This window comes from Henckelia pumila, unplaced genomic scaffold, assembly GCF_033568475.1.
Source record: "Henckelia pumila isolate YLH828 unplaced genomic scaffold, ASM3356847v2 CTG_461:::fragment_3, whole genome shotgun sequence".
In the NCBI taxonomy this organism is placed as follows: domain Eukaryota; kingdom Viridiplantae; phylum Streptophyta; class Magnoliopsida; order Lamiales; family Gesneriaceae; genus Henckelia; species Henckelia pumila.
This window is the reverse complement of record NW_027331831.1, coordinates 9372222-9394203: the sequence shown is the minus strand read 5'-3', so window position 1 is coordinate 9394203 and position 21982 is coordinate 9372222. Positions and strand designations below refer to the sequence as shown.

The 21982-nt window shown below is 34.0% G+C and overlaps 3 protein-coding genes across 3 annotated transcripts; 2 read left to right on the top strand and 1 right to left on the bottom strand.

Annotated features, from left to right (window-relative positions):
* The first annotated feature begins 4268 nt into the window (after nt 1-4268).
* On the top strand, nt 4269-6358 carry LOC140872359 (galactinol synthase 1). Its single transcript, XM_073275177.1, has 4 exons — nt 4269-4708; nt 5345-5665; nt 5761-5895; nt 5983-6358. The coding sequence occupies exons 1-4, from the start codon at nt 4385-4387 to the stop codon at nt 6178-6180; spliced, it is 978 nt and encodes a 325-aa protein (XP_073131278.1). The 5' UTR covers nt 4269-4384; the 3' UTR covers nt 6181-6358.
* A 6899-nt stretch (nt 6359-13257) lies between these two features.
* On the bottom strand, nt 13258-14361 carry LOC140872199 (uncharacterized). The gene has a single exon (XM_073274993.1). The coding sequence runs from the start codon at nt 14168-14170 to the stop codon at nt 13349-13351; it is 822 nt and encodes a 273-aa protein (XP_073131094.1). The 5' UTR covers nt 14171-14361; the 3' UTR covers nt 13258-13348.
* Nucleotides 14362-18697: 4336 nt separating this feature from the next.
* LOC140872116 (protein trichome birefringence-like 2) lies at nt 18698-21676 on the top strand. The gene is made up of 5 exons (XM_073274873.1): nt 18698-19724; nt 20340-20535; nt 20623-20813; nt 21009-21167; nt 21287-21676. The coding sequence occupies exons 1-5, from the start codon at nt 18817-18819 to the stop codon at nt 21618-21620; spliced, it is 1788 nt and encodes a 595-aa protein (XP_073130974.1). The 5' UTR covers nt 18698-18816; the 3' UTR covers nt 21621-21676.
* Nucleotides 21677-21982: the final 306 nt, after the last annotated feature.

Sequence of the window (21982 nt, the reverse complement as noted above, 5' to 3'; positions counted from 1 at the left end):
TTTTGTTTTATTTTTTATTCTCGAGCACATCATTATAGACTTATAGTATCTCTCATGAAAATATAAACCGTATGTCCGTATGTCTATAAAGTATATACCTTATGTTGGGACGCAAAAATTGTTTTTTCTGAAAGTTTGATCGATACATGTCGTTTGGACTAACGTGAGACATATATATAAAAGATTTATTTTGCACATATTATCAGCGATTATATTTTCTAGTAAAATGACAATCAATTATGTAATTAATGCAAAGCCAAAATCACTTGTTCGATCCATCGGATAGAAATTAACCAATGACTAATTAAGCTGTCAAATAATTAAGGAAATATCAACTATAAGTCTATAAGTGCCAAATACGACCCAAATTCTTTTATTCGCTTTGTCCCCACCTATGAATCTCCAAAGCTAATTAGGGCCCTCAAAAAGTAGGGATCGGATTCTACCTCAAAATATATTATTGCCTTTCGGAAAAATTGTCTTTTTATCGAATTTTGTTTTGTTTTGAGATTCATGTACGTATACGTAGTTAAAAGAATGTGTAAGTATTAGCTTAGCTAGCTAGTAGGGATAGCAAAGAACGTGCATGGGAACTATTTGTCCATCCAAGATTGCGACTTTGTACCAGTACCATTTGCCATTTTGTTATGGTCCACATGAATTTGGGGTTAGCTCTCTCAATAATATCAAATTTTATAGCTTTACTAACCAAGGTTTTCAAACTAAACATATTCTTTAAGACCCAAAATTATTTCTTTTGTGATTTGATACATCTTAGAATTGTTTCAATTCACATAATTTAGAGAATGTTTGCAATTCAAAAAAAAACAGAGTGTTTATTCACTTTTCACTTTAAAAAATTAGTTTTTGTTGTTTCTCAACCCAAAATTTGCTTCTACATCTACTTAATTTAACCAAAACTCAAAAGCTAGTTATATGAACGATTTTTCAAAAGTGATTTGATATTTTCTTAAGTCGACGAAACTTCTTCTAGTCACTCTCACCCCCAATATTTTTGTCTAATACAAAATTATCCTTTAAATTCATTCAAATAAGTGAAGAGAGATATTTTCTCTAATAACTGTATTTACGCAATTTTATTAAAAATCTAGCATACGAATCACTTATTTATTAAACACAATACAAAAAGTTTTCAGATTTTCACTATTATTTTCAATCAATGTCTAGTTCTGATGTTTTCCCTCTTTTTTTCACCGTAAAAATCCAAGAACAAGTAGTACTAATATTTGCTCTTCAAAAACAAAGGAAAAAGAAAAAAGAAGTATAATATTTGTTCCTGAAACATGATCAAAAGCTCTCTCATTATTAACTATGCGCAAATAATTGATTTCTAATTTGAAAATGCAAAAACAACCAGAGACGGAGCCAACAGGGCTCAGTGGTTGCACTCGTCACCCCTCAATAGTATATAATTAATGAGTAACACTCTTGTGAGACAGTCTCATCCATGAGACGGGTCAACCATACTCATATTTATAATAACAAGTAATATTTTTGGCATAAAATTTAATACTTTTTAATGAATAACCCATATAAAAGACTCGTCTCAAAAAAAATAATCCTTGAGACCGTCTCATAAGAGCTTTTGTCATAATTATATACTCCAAATTTACAGTAGTAGTTCATGATTTTCTAAATGATTAATCGACGACGCCCCTCTCATCCAATAAAAGTCATTTTCGCCTCCTTAACTAATTGAATTTTCTTTCTCCGTCCCTGTTAAAACAACGTTTCCTTTGGATTCGACATGATGTACTAAATATTTTTTTTCATGGTTACACGTAAAATGTTGGATAAGGGAATGTAAATGGAAACACGAAGGGTTGGAACGTGGACGGATAGAATAGTATATGCAAATGCAGAGCTAGCCAAGAGGACCACTTCTTCTTGCATTCCATATAGATTCACAGTAGAAATTCATGAGATTCTTTTCAAACTTATTATTATTCTAGTTCCCACATGCCTTTAACCAATGAATAATTATTTATATTTCATACTTTGAATTATTTAGTTTCCTTTTGGAATTCCACAAACTCGAAAAGGGATGATATATTCGAATTTATTCTGATATAAAAGCAATGCATATTCCATCTGCTTTTAGGGTTAGCTAGCTTGTTTTGATGTACCGTTCTTCCTTCTAACTCGGCATAGCTACAAGCAACACGCGTGGCTTACAAGAATTTTTGTTTGATTAAACATTTTATAAACATAAATTTAGCTATTTTTGGTTTTTATTTTTAATTAAGTGGTTAATTTGGTCTTCGTTCTTGTAAGTTGGTTTTTCTTTTCTTTTTACTTTATATTTAATTGGAATACTGACATGGTATTGGACATCATTGATATGACGTCAAGTATCGTTAACACGACGTTAAATTCGACTAACATATCAAAAATCATCCCAATCACGGGTCTGTCTATGCCAGCACATGAGCATTGCCCATGTGCTGCATCCAACGACTCTTGTATTTTGCATTTAAGATGTTCATGTGAACATCTCAAATGCAAAAAAATAAAAATAAAAATTGGACCGTTAGATTCTCATTCGAACACTATTTGAATGGAGCAACATAGACAAAAGCCTCGATCACATGATGATTTTGGTAATTTATTTATTTTCTCTCTTATTTAATTTGAAATATTGGAGGAGTTGAGCGTACTTTGATATAATACATTTTATCATACTTTGATATAATACATTTTATCTTCCAGAAATAATAATTATGGTGGAATCTCATTTAATCTTTCATAATTTTTGTGCTGTTAAGTTTCATTTTTATAACATGACACTCATCTCATGTCAACGCGACGTTCATTTGTGTAGTATCATATCAGTATTCTCGAGAAGTTAAAATCGCCAAAAATTGGAAAATGCACCATTGAAATTCAATTTTGACAATATAGCTAGAGTAACCAAATCGTAATGAGATAAACTTAATTAGGAGTAGAATAGGGTCGGGACCCGTCCCGTAACCCTCCTACCCAGTTCCCGTCCCGAAAACAATCGGATAACTTTTTTTCTTCCGATCCCGTACCCGACACATTTTGAGATATGTCGGGTAGGGAGAAAGAATCCCGAATTTTTTTTAATGTTTAAGATTTCGTTCAAAAAACAAAAAAAAATTGATTATTTTATTTTAAAAATATTATTTAGAAACTTATATTTCTAAATAAAAAATAAATATTCAACTTATAACATATATAATATTAAAATATTCCAGATAATGTTTCAAGGTTTTGTCAAGAGAAGAACATCTTATCATACTGTGCAGCAAATAATTATTAATAAAATGTTCGGATACAAATTACTAGATAATTTTGTGAATTAGATAATTATAAATATGAATTAATTAAAATTTAAATTTATTTTTTAAAAAAAATATACAAAAATAAAATATCATTTCGTGACTATACAATATTTCTTATTTCGATCGTTCCAAGAATAAACAATTATGTGAATTAAGTTCACAATTAATTGTTATATGAGTTCAAACCCAATAATATTTAGTTCAATCTATTAAAAAATTATTAATAAAATATATTATAATATTATTTCGTGACGGGTCGAAAATTCCGTCGGGATAAAGTTTTATTCCCTATCTCTCTTCCGATATTAATCGGGATGGAAAAAATCCCAAAAATTCGGGTCGGAAAAATTTCGGGTTGATATTTTTTAGGGACGGAAATGAGACTGGATTCGGAAAATGTCGGGATTTCGAGAATATTTTCCACCTCTAAACTTAATTATAGGAGTAAAATTAAATTTTTTTTCCTAAATACTTAATGGCATGCTTATATATTTTCACTTCATGCATTAAATTATATTATGATTATATTGTGGTTTTGATTTGTTTTGTACAATATAATAATAGTAAATAAAACTGTCTATATCAAGCATGCATATATTTTTCCCTGTCACTAATGCCCTTCAAGCCCTGAGGTCTTTCAGTACTGTCCATCAAAACAATTCTTTCATGGAGAAAAGCCATGAAAGACACAAAACAAATGAGTCGGTATCACGTAGCTAGCTAGCTCATTAATTATATAACATATATATATATATCTATGCATTATTCTCTCCACACACACACACCCCATGCATATCTTAATCCACACGTAAATTATTTTATTTAATTTCTTTGAAAAAATAAAATATAGAAAAAAGGAATATTGCATTTAGATTTGAATTTCATTTAGGCAGCATCAACCATTCATTTGCCATCTATTTAAAGGCAGCAGAAGTTGCCATTGAAGCTCAGGAGCAAACAAAGGCAAAGTAGGGGTTTTGCAAAGTGTTGCTTACTTTTACTTTTCCTACAAAAACTCTCCTCAAACCCGCACCCGATATATTTTTTTGTCATCTGAAATGGCTCCCCAAATCCCCGCAGATTACTTCCCTGGAAAAGTAGCTCCGACCCTCGACTCGAAACGGGCATACGTGACGTTTCTTGCTGGCAGTGGTGATTATGTGAAAGGGGTGGTTGGATTGGCTAAGGGCCTAAGGAAGGTGAACACTGCCTACCCTCTTGTGGTGGCCATCTTGCCTGATGTTCCTGAAGAACATCGTGAGATTCTCAGAGAACAAGGTTGCATTGTCAAGGAGATCGAGCCCATTTATCCCCCGGAGAATCAGATTCAGTTCGCCATGGCTTATTATGTTATCAACTACTCCAAGCTCCGCATATGGAACGTAAGCTTATTGTGTCTTCTTCTTCATTATAATATTATTATGGACTATTATCGATTTAGTATACAGTTTTTGGTGCTAAGAATTATAATTGTGTATTAATGAATCAGACTGAAAGAGGGAGATGTATGGTAGGGACCGTTTTCCCTACATATGCATATTTTTCAGGGGAAAAAATCATATCTTTCCCATTGAATTTTTTTCCCCAGCATGCAGAAGTTCTTGATAATTTGAAGCAAGAAATTTAGTTTTGGAAACAGTTTAATGTATTTAAGTTATGCAAAAGCATACCCTTCATAAAAAATAAACATAAGATTATATATATATAAAAAAATCAATTCAAAAACCGACTGTCCAAATCAACCAGTCAAGAAAAGAGGGGGAAGAAGACAACATATATATTGGCTCATGCAAAATATATTTTCCATTTTTACCCTCTTCAGAACGTGCTTCTACATTCTTCAAGAAACGTCTTAAAATTCTATTGTGTTAGCTCAGGGGTTCACCTGCGCGCTGATTAAACATATTATGTGACCAAATTGCCCCAAAAAATATCAAGCAGTGGGTGAGATGGTTGAAGTCTTTTATACTGACTGCATGATATTAATATATATTTGGTGAATCACATTTGTTTTGCAGTTCTTGGAGTACAACAAGATGGTGTACCTTGATGCAGACATCCAAGTTTACGAGAACATCGACCATCTGTTCGACTTGGCCGACGGCTACTTCTACGCTGTGATGGACTGCTTCTGTGAGAAGACATGGAGCCACTCGAAACAGTACTCTATTGGCTACTGCCAACAGGTCCCCAACAAGGTGACTTGGCCTGCTGAAATGGGATCGCCTCCTCCACTCTACTTCAATGCTGGCATGTTCGTGTATGAGCCTAACAAAGAGACCTACGAGAACCTGCTCGAGACTCTGCGCATCACTCCTCCCACTCCATTTGCCGAGCAGGTATATATAACTTCACATTCTGTTTTCCAGTCATGTGGCTCGATGTGATGTGTCGTCCGCGTTCTGAAATCCTTTTTTTGCGACGAAAACGACAGGATTTCTTGAACATGTTCTTCAACAGCGTCTACAAGCCAATCCCCAATGTGTACAACCTTGTTCTGGCCAACATATGGCGCCACCCTGAGAATGTCGATCTTGAAAAGATCAAAGTTGTTCACTACTGTGCTGCTGTAAGATCTAGTCATTCAACTTCAAAATACTTAGTAACAAGTACATGAGTTCATTCACATTTTGATCAAATGACATGAAAAATGCAGGGATCAAAACCATGGAGGTACACTGGTGTCGAAGAGAACATGGACAGAGCCGATATCAAAATACTGGTCAAGAAATGGTGGGATGTTTACGACGACGAGTCGCTCGACTACAAGGGCGAAGATTTCTCCAAGACATCTATCTTGGCTTCCATGCCTGAGCCTGCTGTGTCATACATTCCTGCACCATCTGCTGCATAAATCTTACATAATATGAGCGAGGATTTGATTGTGTTTTGGAACTTTGAAATTGGGTGTAACCCTATCACTATGTTGTCCTAATATCTACTGTTTTGTAGGCCACTTGGCCTACGTTTTGTGTTTGGTGTGTAACGCATAAATATATAAAATGATATAAATTTGGTACTGTTTGGTTTTATGCAATGTACCTAAAGTAGTCAAGGGATGTAAAAATTTCTTGCTGCAGTTACTATTACAACATAAACGAAATTCTCTACATATTGGATTTTATTTATGTACATTCGATTCGAAACATAAAATCAAAAAAATCATATGATCAAAAGAACATGATATATTAAAAATTTAAAACGGGTAGGAATTTTGATCTATAATAAATTAAAGACATCGACAAAAATTAATTAATTAATACTAGAAAAGATAAGAAACCGAAATGTGTTCTTTATAAATGCTTCATTAAAACTGACTATTTAATGTCTTAATTACATTTCCACCGTAGCACAAAGTACATTATATATTATCACCGAGTCCAAAACAAAATCTGCCATATGTGAGAATTATCAGCACTCAAAGACACACTGATAAACATGAAATTTCTTCACTGTTTGCTTATCGTTTTAATAATTACTGTTAATTTTTCTAATGCAACACGCCCGATTCCAAGAAGAACACTGGAGGAAAAGATAGCGGTTTCTGATGATGATCCGGAAACGAATTCACTTCCTGCAACAGGGGAAGGGAAACAAGAAATGACAGAAGAAGAAGAGGGAGATCAATGTGAGCCTTGTGATTCTTGCGAAGACTATGATGATCAAGATTCGTCCGATGAGGACGATGAATCATCAAAGTCTACAAAAGATGAATCAAAACCCATAGAAACCAAAGAATGTGAGGGCGATTCTTGCGCAGACGAAGATGATGAAAGCTCACCTCCAAAGAAGAAAAAGGAAAAATCTAGTGAGTCCACGGAATGTACTGGTTCTTCTTGTGATGGAGAGGCTGCAGAACCACAACCTACAAAAGAGAACTCAAAATCAGATGAAAAAGATGCAGATGATGATGTTGATGGTACTCTAAATGACAAAGATGGTGATGATGGCGACGATGAAGATGAAGACGATGGCGACGGCGATGAAGATGAAAGTTCCTCTCCTCCCACAGAGAAGAAGCCAGAATCCAAAGAAACCAAGAAAGGCGATGATGGTGATCGTGATGGTGGTGACAATGACGATGACAGTTCTCCTTCTCCCACAGAGAAGGAACCAGAATCCAAAGAAACCAAGAATGGCGATGATGATGATGATGATGGTGATAAAAGTTCCCCTCCTCCCACAGAGAAGGAACCAGAATCCGAAGAAACCAAGAATGATGATGATGGTGGTGGTGATAAAAGTTCCCCTCCTCCCACTCCCACAGAGAAGAAACCAGAATCCAAAGAAACCAAGAATGGCAATGCGAAACAAGCACCAAAGAAATGTGATGGACCTACGTGTCTTGATGATTCTGAAATGGCATCGCCACCAACCGCTCCTCCGCCTGGAAAAGGGAAGGCAACTAAACCAATGGCACCAACTCCCAGTAAGAATGGTAGCGCTAAACAGGCACCACCTGAGAATTGTGACGGCCCTTCTTGTGGTGATGATTTTGAAATGGCACCGCCTCCAAAGGCTCCAGCTGCAAAATCCAAGGATGCTAAATCAACCGCACCACCACCTACTAACAGAAAACAGACACCAGAAGAACAAGATGATGGTGATTTTGCACAAGCACCCGATAGTGATGACCCTGAAATGGACTTTCCTCCTAAGGTCCAGCCTAATAAAGGAAATGGCGCTAAATCAATGGCACCAGCACCTACAAATGGGAAACAAGTACCTAAAGAACTCGAGGATGGTGATGCTGTACAAGCACCCGAGGGTGCCGACGACCTCGAAAAGGATTTGCCTCCAAATGTTCCGTCTACGAAAGGGAAAGGTGCCAAATCAGTGGCAGCATCACCTACAAATGGGAAACAGATACCGAAAGAACTCGAGAATGGTGATGTGGAACGAGAATCCGAGGATGATGACCCTGATATGGAACTGCCACAGGTTCCAACTACCAAAGGGGCAGGTGCTAAACCAACTACACCACCTCCAGTGAACGGGAAACAGACCGCCAAAGGCGATGCTGAACAACCACCTGAGGATGAAGACCCTGAAATGGAACTGCCCCTGGTTCCGACTACCAAAGGAAAGAGTGCTGCACCAACAGCACAACCTCCAATGAAAGGGAAACAGACAGCCAAAGGCAGTGCTGAACAAGGGTACCCTGATATGAATTTACCTTCAAAAGATCCATCTACTAAAGGGAAAGGTGCTAACCCAGGAGCACCACCTCCAACACACGGGAAAGAGACACCCAACGGACTCGAGAATGACGAAGCTGAACTAGCTGCATTGGATTACGACCTTGATGCGGAATTGTCCCCAACGGTTCCACCTACTAAAGGGAATGATGCTAAATCAACAGCACCACCTCCGACGAACAAGAAACTGACATCCAAAGAACTCAAGGATGATGATGCTGAACTAGAACTCGAGTATGACAACCCTGAAACGGAAACATGGACAAAGTTTCCATCTGCAACAGGGAAAGACGTTAAACCAATCGCTCCACCACCTACAAATGGAAAACAGAAATCAGTAGAACTAAAGAATCATGGAACTAAACTAGAAATCAGCTCCAAAGGTGATAAAAGCCAAAAGGAACTCTCCGACATATTGGAAGAGCTTACGGTATAGGGGACGGAGACAGATGATTCTTGTAAGGCAATGTGTGGTAATAAATTGATGAAGGAATGTTTAAAACAGGGGGAAAGAGCTCACAACGGAGAAAGATCAGCTGATAAATTATCCAAGTGTTTTTGTAGCTATGGAACTATTGCTTTTTTCTTCTTTTTTTTTTCTTTTTGTAGAAAACACCGGAGATTGGATAGCAAACTATCGTGAAAGCAAATTTATTGCATAACAAAATTGATATTTTGTCAAGCTCATAACTTCGAAGGATTTGAAATTCATATCATGATACCTGGATGCACCTTATGCATCCAACAATTCTCCATCCAGCTTTTTTTTTTTTTTCAAGCGACGGATTACAAGTTTATCAAGCATAATTTTTTTTCCTGGAAGAGCTTTAACCACTTACAAAATCAATATGCCCCAAAAAAGGACAGTTCAAGAATACATGATAAAGAACATGAATTCAGAAATATCAATCAAGACAGAGCAATTCAAAATTCAAGAATGCATAACCCGACAACCACAATCCAAGTATTCACGAATGCATGCCTACAACAGTAGTCGAAATACATGAAGAAGGATTCAAGAGTAGATTCCCAAATAGAGCAATTTCAAGGTTTCCAAACCATTAAGAAAGAAAAAAATTAAATCTCCAGAAATAATCCAAAGGGTAGATATCAAGGAGAAAATTTTAATAATTTTCACTCGAGAAAAGGAACCAAGCCTTCTCAAGGACCAATTTATAATGGGTGTAAGTGAATATCAATTTTTGAACAAACATACTCTGATACAAAATGAGCAGAAAAAAAGACGGATGGAAGAGAGTAACGAGGCGGAAATGAAACGCCGCCTTCTTCATGCCCTTCTGACTGAAGGCATGCTCATCGGTTCCACCGTTCCGATTCCGACCGGTTCTGGATTGGTTGGGTCACCTTGGAACCAATCCGAACTACGGACCGGTTCTATAAGTTATAGACCAGTTCATGTTAGGATCGAACCGGTTTCATACACACAATTTAAAATCTGTAATATAAAATTATTAAAAAACCTCAAAAAAAATTTAAATACCGGATCCGGGTCGGATCCGACGTTGGGCTGGATCCGATTCCAAAACCGAAACCGAAACCGAAACCGGTTGAACCGGTTCCCAAAACAGAGAACCAGTTCAATCCATTAAATAATGGATTGAAGCCGGTTCCATATCCGATTCTTCCGTACCGGTCACGATCCCGGGTTTATCAAACCAGTTCCGGTCCGAACCGGTCCGTTAAGCATGCCTACTTCTAAGTCCCAATTTCTCAAAATCTTCTATATGGGCATTGAACATCTAATTTGCATAAAAAAAAAAGTGTTGTTGGATATAACAAATATGAACATCTTGCCTCTTAAAAAAAGATGGGTCGTTGGATGAAGCATATCAGCAATGAAATCTCGCATACAAAAAATATGGGACGTTGGATACCCATTGAGCACTACTCCAATGGAATAACATCGACCAATCTCATTAAAGAGCCTTGTGCGGTCCAAAAATTTGTTAACTCGACTCGTTTATTTGTTCGATGTATTGTAATAGTCGTCTTCGGTTATGTTAAGTAGGGTGAGATGTATTTGGAGATGTCTATCTAACCCACTTATTTAGTACCTCAAGATAGTTGAGTTATCGAGTTTAACTCATTTTGAATTGTTAACTCAACTCAAGATAATTTTTTTAAAAAATATATATTTATGAAGTAAAATTGATCCAGATAAATAAAAGTGGACGAGTTTCATTATACATCCCCATGTAATTTTCTAATATGTTCGATCGGGTTTTTTTATGTCTGTGGTGCAATTCTCAGTTCTGAATATCGACACGTCGTTCCAGAAAAGTTTCTTGAAGGGACAACATTTAGTAGCACATATTCATCGTCTCTAGCTGAGAAATCATGATATTCGAGTATATCCTTTCATTCGTCCTCTACGTTATGCAGAATGATGCATATTTCGTTGTATAATCTAAACCAATTGAATCCTAAAAGTAAAATGAACCTCTCACTATATGCGAACGTGCTTAAATACTTGAACAGTGCCATCAAACAAAATTTTCAATATCCTTTCAAAATCATATATGCCCTTTGAATTTTAGTAAACTGCATCTTAAGCTCGGCAAGTTTCTCCTTTTTTTTTTTGGGTTTGTCATTTTTCTCACGCTTGTACTTTATACATTGAACCGGATAGATTTGTATTACTATTTTTAAATATATATATATTTTTATTATCTTTATTATATAATAACAGATAATCCCATAGAAAAACTGTTTTTGATATTTTTAATGAGTTTTCAAATATACTCTTGATTATCTCTTTATAAAAATAGTCAATTAGTCATTAATTTTTGCCCACTATCTTTTCCATATTTTTTTTATGGAAAAAAACTTATATCAATTAACTACCCCACTAGGCACGAACTCCAATCATCTTCAAGGCTTTTCAATTTTCATCATATTTTTCATTTGGCTTCTATTTTTTATTTTTCGTATGATTTTTTTTCCAATAACATATTAATAAGAAGTAAAAAAAAAAAATAAATAAAAAAAGTGATCGTAACTGAAAATATTTTGTTAAAAACGCAAAACACGTTTACTAATATTTATTATAAGTAAATAGTACGGGTGGGCAAGTTGGCTTAATTGGTGGCCCACATAATAGTTGTTCAATTTAAAAACAAAATTGAAACATATAATTATTTTAAGGGTAAATCGGGTTTACACATTTAGATTTTGCTTTTAAGTTTTGAATATATATTTTAAAATCGTTCATATTATTAATTATATATTTTATTAAATTCTCACCCTGCCCTTTGTCCATTTTTTGTACATAATTTATCAAAAAAATTTAAAATTAAAATTAAAAATAATTTAATGTTTTTAATATATTTTTAACATTTATAATAAATTTTAAAATATTTTTGTATATATTACTATTTTACATTACTTTCGTAATATTATACCCTTTTGTTAATTTTAAAATAAAAAGATCTTATAATACCAAACACATCACAATATTTAAGTTGTTTAAAATAAGTTCACTCAAACACTTTAACAGCTTATTTTTAAAATAAGACTTGACAGCTTATAAGCTCCTAAAACAGCTTATAAACTCCTACAACTTATAAGTTGTTTTTAATAAGTTTAACCAAACATCCTCTAAATAAAGGTGTATCTTTTATTTATATCAAAATGATTTGTGCCACATAATAACGTTGAATTTAAATATTTCGGATGAAAGGAATCTTGATTCGGTGGTTTTAGGGTGTACGCGCCCATAAAAAAACAAGATACGTCTCATGTTGCTATAACATGATAATACTTAATTATTATATCTTAAATTAATCGGTTTTTGTTAATCGCAGTGTAGGATAGAGGTAATTATTGCAAAGGAAATAGACAGGAACATTCTCTTTTTAAACAAATTTTTTTTTTTATAAAAAAAAACAATTGATTTTGACAATCAAATACGCACCATCCATGAAAGGTGCACGTACATAACGCAGTTGCCTCTTTGCTATGCAATTTCCTATCTTCTCACGCATTAATTATACAATGAAATTATATTTGGATTCTTTCTATTTGTTTATTTATGATTTCAATATGTCAAATTGCAATTTTAGTTCACTCTCTTAATTTTGTGTGTGCATATTTCGTCATTTTTCAGATATGATGTTGATATAATGTGGACATATATCTTAAGATGTTAACACTCTTTCAACAAAAAATTATTAAATTTTCAAATTTAGAAGACACACGAGTAATATTGAAATCTGATCATAGTGAAGGCCATAACACTTGAGGGAAAATACATGCATGATGAAACATGTAATTTTCAGTTAATTTATTCTATATTTTGTTTTTTATTTTTCGAATTATATCAATTTTGTAGGGCTACTTAATACAATCTCAAAGTAAATAGAACTAATTGTCATAACCAAATTCTTGACAAAATAAACTTCACCAAAAAATTTAGGTTTCTCCATTAATTATACATTCGTTTAGTCAAAAAATGTTAACATAACAATATTTAATTTTTTAAACATTAATTTTATCTTCTACCAGTTTAACTATATATAAAGTAAAATTCTTTAGACACGAAAGCTTTTTGATCATGTTTTCTAGTAAAATATTATTTTGGAGGATATTTTCATAAAATAACCTACTTAACGAATTGTGTCGAATTCTAACATTTGCCCCCCCAAAAAAAAAACAATATTTTTTGTCAGAAATTACCCATTGTTCCTTGAATCATTTGAGAAAATCCAATCAAAGAAACAAATAATTTTTTCTTAAAAAATGTCGTTAAAAATATTTACAAATCTAAAGAAAAAATTATTGTTTTTTTCATATTTTTGTTTTTCCTTAGAAGGGATGTACATTTTTACTTAGCCCACTAGCATTTGTGAAAAAGCCCATTAACTCCGGCCGATATGGTAAATACGACCGCCGCTTCTCTTCCTCTTTGGCCTTGCTTTTCAAATACACTTCGTGAGCCGACAACGACGCCGTTTTGCTCTTGCCGCCCTTCCTCACCTTCACCGCCTTTACCTTCACGCCGACGGCGATATTTTCCGCCTTCGTCGACGTGGCGCCGCCGCCGCCGTTGTTTAAGAAAACAAACGTGTCCCTCCCGTCGCTGTTGCTCCTCCCCATCAATTCCTTGAATCGCCATAGCTTGGAGAACCCGGTTGAGTTGCTCTTCTTGCAGGTCTCCGGCGACACCTCCACCGCCTTTCTGTTCGCCCACTCGCAACAGGGACCGAGGATCTCGTCATTCCCCGCCGCGGATGACGTCACCTCCCGGCTATCGTTCGTCTCCACGAAGACCTTCTTCACCGGTGGCTTCGATGGCAGGTCTTCGAGCTGCAAGGAACCGGGTTCATCGCCGGAGAAGAACAAATCCCGGTTGAATAAAGGGAAGACCGGCCTAATCTTGCCGTCGAAGAAGGCATCCTCCGCCGCTATCGGTGACGAAACTCCATCCAAACACACGAAAGAAAACTCTTCCTCCTCTTCTTCATCTTCGCCATTATCATGATCTTTTACGATCTCTTTCCTCTCTTCTTCACAAAAATCATACGAATCGTCGCATAATCTCAAGTGTTCCTGTAAATCTCGAGTTATCTTAGCTTCTGAAGCTGAATCTTGATCTGGGCTGAGGTTTTCTTCAAATCTCCCTTGCATTTCCAAAACCTTTTTTTCCGTTTTAGATGGGTTTTCTTTCTTCCCCTTGTTTGAGGCTTGAAAATGGATTCTTTTGCTGGGTGAGAGATGGAGAGAGAATTGAGGGGAAGTTGAGAATTAAATGAAGGTGTGCAAAGATCATAAATTTATACATGGGTAAATAGTGGTTGGTCGGGTGTTAGAAACTTGGTCCCCTTTTTTTAATATTAATTGTTGCTGTCGAATATGGAACATCATATCAAAAGGCATTATTTTAATGTTACCATTTTGTTTGGAGAAGAAGCTAAATTGAGAAACGAAAGTGAGAGGAAATTTTAATTAAAAGAGAGCACGAAAAATCGATTACGCGTGAACACATCAATACACTCGTCCAAGATACCCATTTATTACATGAAGTTCAATTTAAGCAAGCTATGGATTTTGAGATATATATATGGATTGGGAAATCCTTTTACTATGATCATGCTCGATTAAAAACTAGTTTGTTAAATAATTGTTGTTTTCAAATGAAATAGGGCAAATAAATTGGATCTGATTCGATCGGTTGTTTCATATAATATGCAAACCCGTGAGATTGTGTAACAAAACATACGCGGCTAATAAGAATATATGAACGTATGTTGTATGAATTTTAGCCAAAGGATTGACTGTTCACATGGAAGGAATTTGCGTAGAGTTTCGTGGAAGCTTTTGACCATAATTTGACTATTGAAAATTAGCTTATTAATGCAAGTTGGCAGTAGGATTGCTGCCCACGAACAACGAATATTCTTCAATTTCATAAGCGAACGGAGGTATATAATCTATATGTTTTTTTTTGTTTCTTTTTTATTTTATAGTAGTGTTTGAGAAAGATTTTAGGACATTTTACTCAGTTTTCTTTTATAAAATTTCAAAATTTGTGAAAAAAAAACTAAAAAGTTTTTCTAAAAATTATTTCAAACACTATCTATCAAATCGTGAGGTAGAGGTAGCCCGGACAGGTTATTTCTATATTAGTGTGCATGTGTGGGAAAATAAGTTAAATTAAATTTAAATCGAAATTGCAAATAAAATCGAGAAGGAAATCGAAAATTGGAATTGAGTTGAATAGGATTGAAACTCGATCTGTATTTTCAACTATTATGTATCTAAAATTGGCAATCATTAAACAATAAACTACTCAAAAATTATTTAGGGGAAATTGGTCGAATTCATAAGTAACAGGAGGCAATAAGAAAATAATTCTAAAAAATAGTATAAGTATATATAATGCACAAAAATTCTCGTACAAGAATGAGACGATTTCATGAATAAATTTTGTGAAACGGATATAGTAATTTGATATTAATAAAATAAATATTACTTTTAATTATTGTTATTTTACAACCAATTACTTAATGAGAATATAGAATAGAATCATATATACATTAATAGTTTAGTTGTAGGCTAAGGCTATAGCCGCCTAATCTACTTTGGTATTTATGAATTTCACACTTGGTTGTTTGCCTACTCTTGGCTGAATATTAATTAGAAATGGCAGTAGTACATGTAAAATCAGTGATGGAGGCTGTTTTCACATTTAATAGAGTTGACAAAAAACACCATGAATGCTGAGAATGGATATGTCAAAGAAGAAGTACAATAACCTAACAATGGTAACTAATTTCTGTATTTGGAGAACAAAGATTTTATTTGTAGACACTAATGGCGGATAGAGCCCCTCGTCTACATCTATAATAATAATAGTAATTATAGTAACAACAGTAGCAATAATCATCGTCGAACAAAAAGAAGAACATATATAAATGTTAAATAAAGTAGAACCAAACTATTTACTTTTATATTTTTATGATAGAAATATGAGTTTGCTTTGTATGAGTTTGGTGTTTGTCAATGTTCCACATCAGTTGGATTAAGTTATTGAGATCTATATATACCAACTTGGATATGATTGAATTTCATGATCTTAACGTAATAAACATATTCCAAAAAAAAACATGATACACTAGAATAGATATTAGAGCTCAAAATCACCTAAACATTGCACTATCTCTCTATACGTCATCCGCATATATCTTGTAAAACTAAATTTTAGTGAAATTTTAAATCAAAACTAGATTATATATAATATTTACCAAGTGAAAATCTTATACTTATGATATCATTTTTATGCAATGGAAACTTTGAAATACCTTGTTAAACTAACTTTAGGTCATGACAGGCTATTGTCATTGTTTGGAGCAGGATTTTTTGTTTCCTACCAAAGGAGGAGTGTGGGCTTATGAATCATGTGGTTTCTTCCACAAGTGCCAGTATTCTTCTTCACGATAAAATAATAATAATAATATAAAGAAAGAAAAATGTCTCTTGCTGAGCAAGGTATCCATTTGTCATTGGTTTGACTCAATCGTATTGGGTTGACTCATCCACCAAATCATAGCCCACCCTCATTTTCAAACAATAAAAACGATCAGCACGTGTAAATTATGAGTAGTTGCATCATCTTTGCTATCTTACATTATACGCTTTCTTTCGGGGGAAATATAATTTCACGGTTTAATTTTATATATATATATATATATATATATTTCGAGATTCAACATGACTTATTTATTTTATTCTATTTTTTTATGGCGATAGAATATCATGTATTTCAGTTTTGAATTGTTTATCAATTTCAAAAAATACTCTTAAAAAATTTAATTATGTTTCTAAAACCAATCAAATATATAAATTATTTCATCAAAATATAATCCAAAAGTGTTCCCACAAAATTTTCAATACAAAACCAAATAAGCTTTCGGGTTTCGGGAAAAAAAAATGTACGCGGGGAAAATGTTTTTGGGCCAAGTATGTGTGTGTAGGCAGGCTGTAGCTGGAATTGGACTTTGGGCTTCAAATAACCAGCCCAATTGTGAATTGGGCACATTGAAGCGTGGTATACGGCCCAGCAATGACACGTGGCTAAAATATGACGAAACGTGTCTGCACATATATTTGCAAGCACCGCAATTTAGAGTTTAGACGGACAAAACAGAGGCACGTGGCTACCAATTTCAAGCCTTTGCCCAATCAAAGCCAACGATTCTAGTTTTATAAGAAATTTGATTAATATTTTTTGATGAGATTGATCGTCTGAAAAATTTTTCTCATCAAATTAACACAAGAGATATTTTTATATGAGTTTTGTGTTAAAAGAATTAATTCAATAGCTCTCATAGTTGATTAATTTATATTATATTTTGAAAGATATATTACTATCATACTTACTATATTATTAAAGTTGAGAGGTTTATATTTTTCAAAAAAAAAAAAAAAAAACAAAATTGAGATGTTTATAAAAACCAACTTTGTACCGTGGTGTTTTTTGACAAACAAAAATATCCTATTCTCAAATTAGAAAAAACAATATTGTTTTAAAAAATAAAACATAAAAAAAGACCCCTTTCGATAAATATGTATCTTAATTAATTAAAATCATCCTAATAAATAATGTTATTCTTTGTCTAGATTTTTGAATTTTAAAATAATCATATTAACATAGAAATATTATCAAATAAAATATTTAAAATTTTAATTTTAATATAATCTATACTTTTTTATACACAATTATTTAAAATTAGAAAGTTAATATGTATGTATGTATGTATGTCACGTGCATAGAGATGTTAGTGTAAAGTGATTAAAAATTGAGAGTGATAAATCTACTAAAAATTTCTTAAAATCATCCTTCATCAATTATTGATAAAAATTATAATTTTTTTTAAGATTTTAAAATATTAGTCATTTATTTTTATTACATATATGATAAAATATTTTTTATATTAATACGACATTAAAATTTAATTATTTTAATCCATTATTTTCATGTTAATCTATACTTACTACGATTTAGGGATGTTTGCAATAGATTGTGTTTTTGTAAAAGTGATTAATTTATAGATTATAAAAAAGTTAAGAAAAATCAAAAGTTGGTAGTGTTTGGAAACAAATGTGAAAATCAAAAAAATCAAAGTTTGGTCGTGTTTGATAAATAAGTGACTAGAGTGATTCTAACAATGACCTTCTTATTAGAATCACTTTTGGAGAATCATAATCACCACATGACTAGCTTTTGGATTTCAATTAAGTTAAGCATAAGCTAACACATAATCTAGGTTTAAAAAACACACAAAAATAATTTTTTTAAGTCAAAAGCTAACAAACACTTTTTTTTATTGATTGCAAACACTCCCTTAAAGTCTTTGTCTTATCAAATTTTTTCTCCAGAAAGAAAAAAATAAAAGAACTAGATACAAAATTATATTTTATACTAAGATATAATCGGCTTTTATGTGTATCATCACTGGTATAAATAAAAAGGCAGAAGAAGTTGGTTTATATGAAATGACACTTGTGCTCCCTCCATCTCCGAATCAACTTCTGTGACAAGATTACCGCTTTAAACACAACACTGCACACCTGTCAAAACTTGAATAATCTTTGGACTTTATCGGAAATTAAAAACGATGTAATCCGGCTTTTGCATTGTTATCTCAGTACATTACATAAATCCAAGGGGAAAAGAAACAAAAACAACTGCATTTAAACACCTGATACTTTGTTTACAGGACAATATCGCGTAAATTTTGCCAAAGTTTTTGGGAAATTTATGCGTATGAAAAATGATGGGTTTTTCTTCTTCTTTACCGAACATGGACGTGAGCAAATTCGTATTTTCAGACCAGTTGCTATCATCTCCTAGGAGGAAGGTGGTTTCAAGATTTGGTTTTGGCATTGTTTTGTCTCTTATATTTCTGACCGTGGTGTTGTTTATGTTTGTTATTTCGTTCAAGACTCCATTTTTAAACCCTGTATTTCCTGGGTTGATTAGTTTTAGTTCTCATAGTAATAACACTTTTGTTTCTCGGCCCTCTTCTAGTTTTAATAATACTTCAGGTGTAAGCAATGATTCTTTTATTGTAGAAAAATCGAAACGTATTGGCGGTCTGAACGAAACCTTTGAAGCAAACGTTGTGAGGAGTAATAAAAATTTAGATTTTGTGAATTTTGGTGAGAAAGATGTGGTTTTTGAGGATTCCCAGGTGGGGAATGTCTCTGCGAATTTTAGAGATGGAGGCCTTAGTATCAGAGAAGAAAGTGTTGTGAAAAAAGATGGAAAAAATGGGTCTCTGGTTGATAAAAATTTAATCTTGATAGATTCCACTGAGAATGTGAAGAATGAGAGTTTTTCTGTTGAAGAAAATGATTTTAAAGCGATTGTTGAACCGGAAAATTCAAGCAGGCATGAACCGAAAAATGAAGCCTTGAGAGATAGTAAGATTCGAAGTCACACTAATGATGGAGATATTGATGGCTTGGAGCATAAAGTAGAGGGTATGAGTGCAAATGCAAGGTCTTACAAGGAATGTGATATCTTTAGTGGTAGATGGGTGAGGGATGATACAAAGCCATATTATCCTCCTGGTTCTTGCCCATATATTGATAAGGATTTCAATTGCCATCTCAACGGGAGGATGGATAGCGAGTTCGTGAAATGGAGATGGCAGCCATATGACTGTGACATCCCTATGTAAGTTCATCTCGTTCTTTATGATTAGAGAATAAAGATTTACATTTGTTTGTGAAGGTGTGTCATTTGTGGTTCTGTTTCTTGTTAGGCATATGGTCTACTAGAAAGTAGTCATTTGATTCTTTTGTGCAACTTAATATGGATTTTTACCTGTTTGATTTCAATGCATATGTCGATGACGGCTTTAATTGAAGGACACACATACATGTTGAAGAGCCTGAACAGTATTCACATGTTCAATTTGTTACAAATCATATGTGTTGTTTTTGTTGTGTCTCCATGAATTCTACCGTGTATCATTTGAGACTGAACTTTTAGATAAATAATGTGGAGGCCTAGTAAGATTGTTTGTCAAGCTCAAAGGTCTACACGTTAATATTTGTTTTATCTGGTTTATAAAATAATAGGTGTGTTAAGCCGTTTAATTCCACGTGACTAGCCTTCATGGCGATACACATCATCGTAGATTTCTTAGCATTTAGAATGGGATTTAAGTCACTGCTCTCGCATTTGCCTAGCACTCAGATGCAGGAGTTTAAAGAGTTAATGGTTTAGAAAATTTGATACTTTTTTACGCTTCTCGCCATTTTGAATTTGATCATGATGCTTTCACAGGTTTAATGCTACTGATTTTCTAGAGGGCTTGAGAGGGAAAAAGCTAGTTTTTGTTGGAGATTCTCTGAATAGGAACATGTGGGAATCACTCGTTTGTATGCTTCGTCATGGTGGTGTACGAGATAAGAAACGAGTCTACGAGATATCCGGGAGGAGAGAATTTAAAAAGAAGGGGTTTTATGCTTTCAGATTTGAGGTATGCTCTGTAACTTTTAAATGCTATAACCTACGACGGTTAACATTGTCCCGAGCTTATCGTCTTTTTGTTTGGCTTTATTCGCAGGAATATAACTGCTCTGTGGACTTTGTTAGTTCTCCGTTTCTTGTCAAGGAATCATCTTTCAAAGGGAGAAATGGTTCTTTTGAGACACTACGACTGGATTTAATGGATGAGACGACTTCCATGTATCATGATGCCGATGTGATAATATTCAATACAGGACACTGGTGGACTCATGAGAAGACCTCCCGTGGGTGAGTTTTTTCGAATTTTTCTGATGAAATACATCACCATTATTTGGCGGCATGCATAAAAATTGTGTATGAGTGAAAGAAGGTATAGATTATTACACAGATTCTCAAGGGTTTGTCATTCCTATGTTTTTCCGATTTATTTGTAAAAAAAGTATACCAGTCTCGTGTTAACGAAAACTATATGTCTATTTAAAGGGAAGATTATTACCAGGAGGGTAATTATGTTCACCCGAGGCTTAAAGTTTTGGAAGCCTACAAAAGGGCACTTACCACTTGGGCGAATTGGGTGGATAAGAATATTGATGTCAACAAAACTCGAGTTATTTTTCGAGGATACTCCGTCACCCATTTCAGGTTGGTTAATAAGCATCGTTCTCTCTATTGTTGCATCAACCTTTATATGCTGATTCTGATGCATGTCGTCTAAGATTGCGATTCAGCGTGAGGGGTATTTGATATGTGGTTGCTTGTAGGGGTGGTCCATGGAACTTAGGAGGACAATGCCACAATGAGACCGAACCAATATTTAATGAAACTTATTTAGAGAAATATCCCCAAAAGATGAGAGTTCTGGAATCTGTGGTGAAGGGTATGCGAACTCCTGTAACGTATCTAAACATCAGTCGAATAACAGATTACCGAAAAGACGGCCATCCTTCGGTTTACAGACCTGATTCAAAACCAGAAACTGGTAATGTGCATGCACAAGATTGTAGCCACTGGTGCTTGCCTGGTGTACCAGATACTTGGAATGAGTTGCTTTATGTATCTCTGTTAAAGAGCGGGAGAGGATCTTGGAGAAACTGAATACATGAAATTTATGTCAAAAATTTCTGAGAAATGGTGCGCCATTTGTTGTTGTAACACAGAATTCGAACTACGTATATTAATGCAAGAACTTATTTTCCAAAGATCTCAAGTCCGAAAAAAGGTTCATAGTGAAAATTTTCCAAAAGTTTCTTGTCGGGATCCATATGTCGGTTCATTTGAACCAGCGTTTATTCTCCGCTACTTAAAAAGTTGACTTCAAGGTGGTCCACTTGGATTAATTAATCTAATTTCTATTTGACATAATATCTTAACACAAGTGCGAATCCAAGCTGCACAACCTCTAGTTTGAGATTTAATTGTAACTCAGAGATCTAATTATAACAAGAAAAATATGTAAT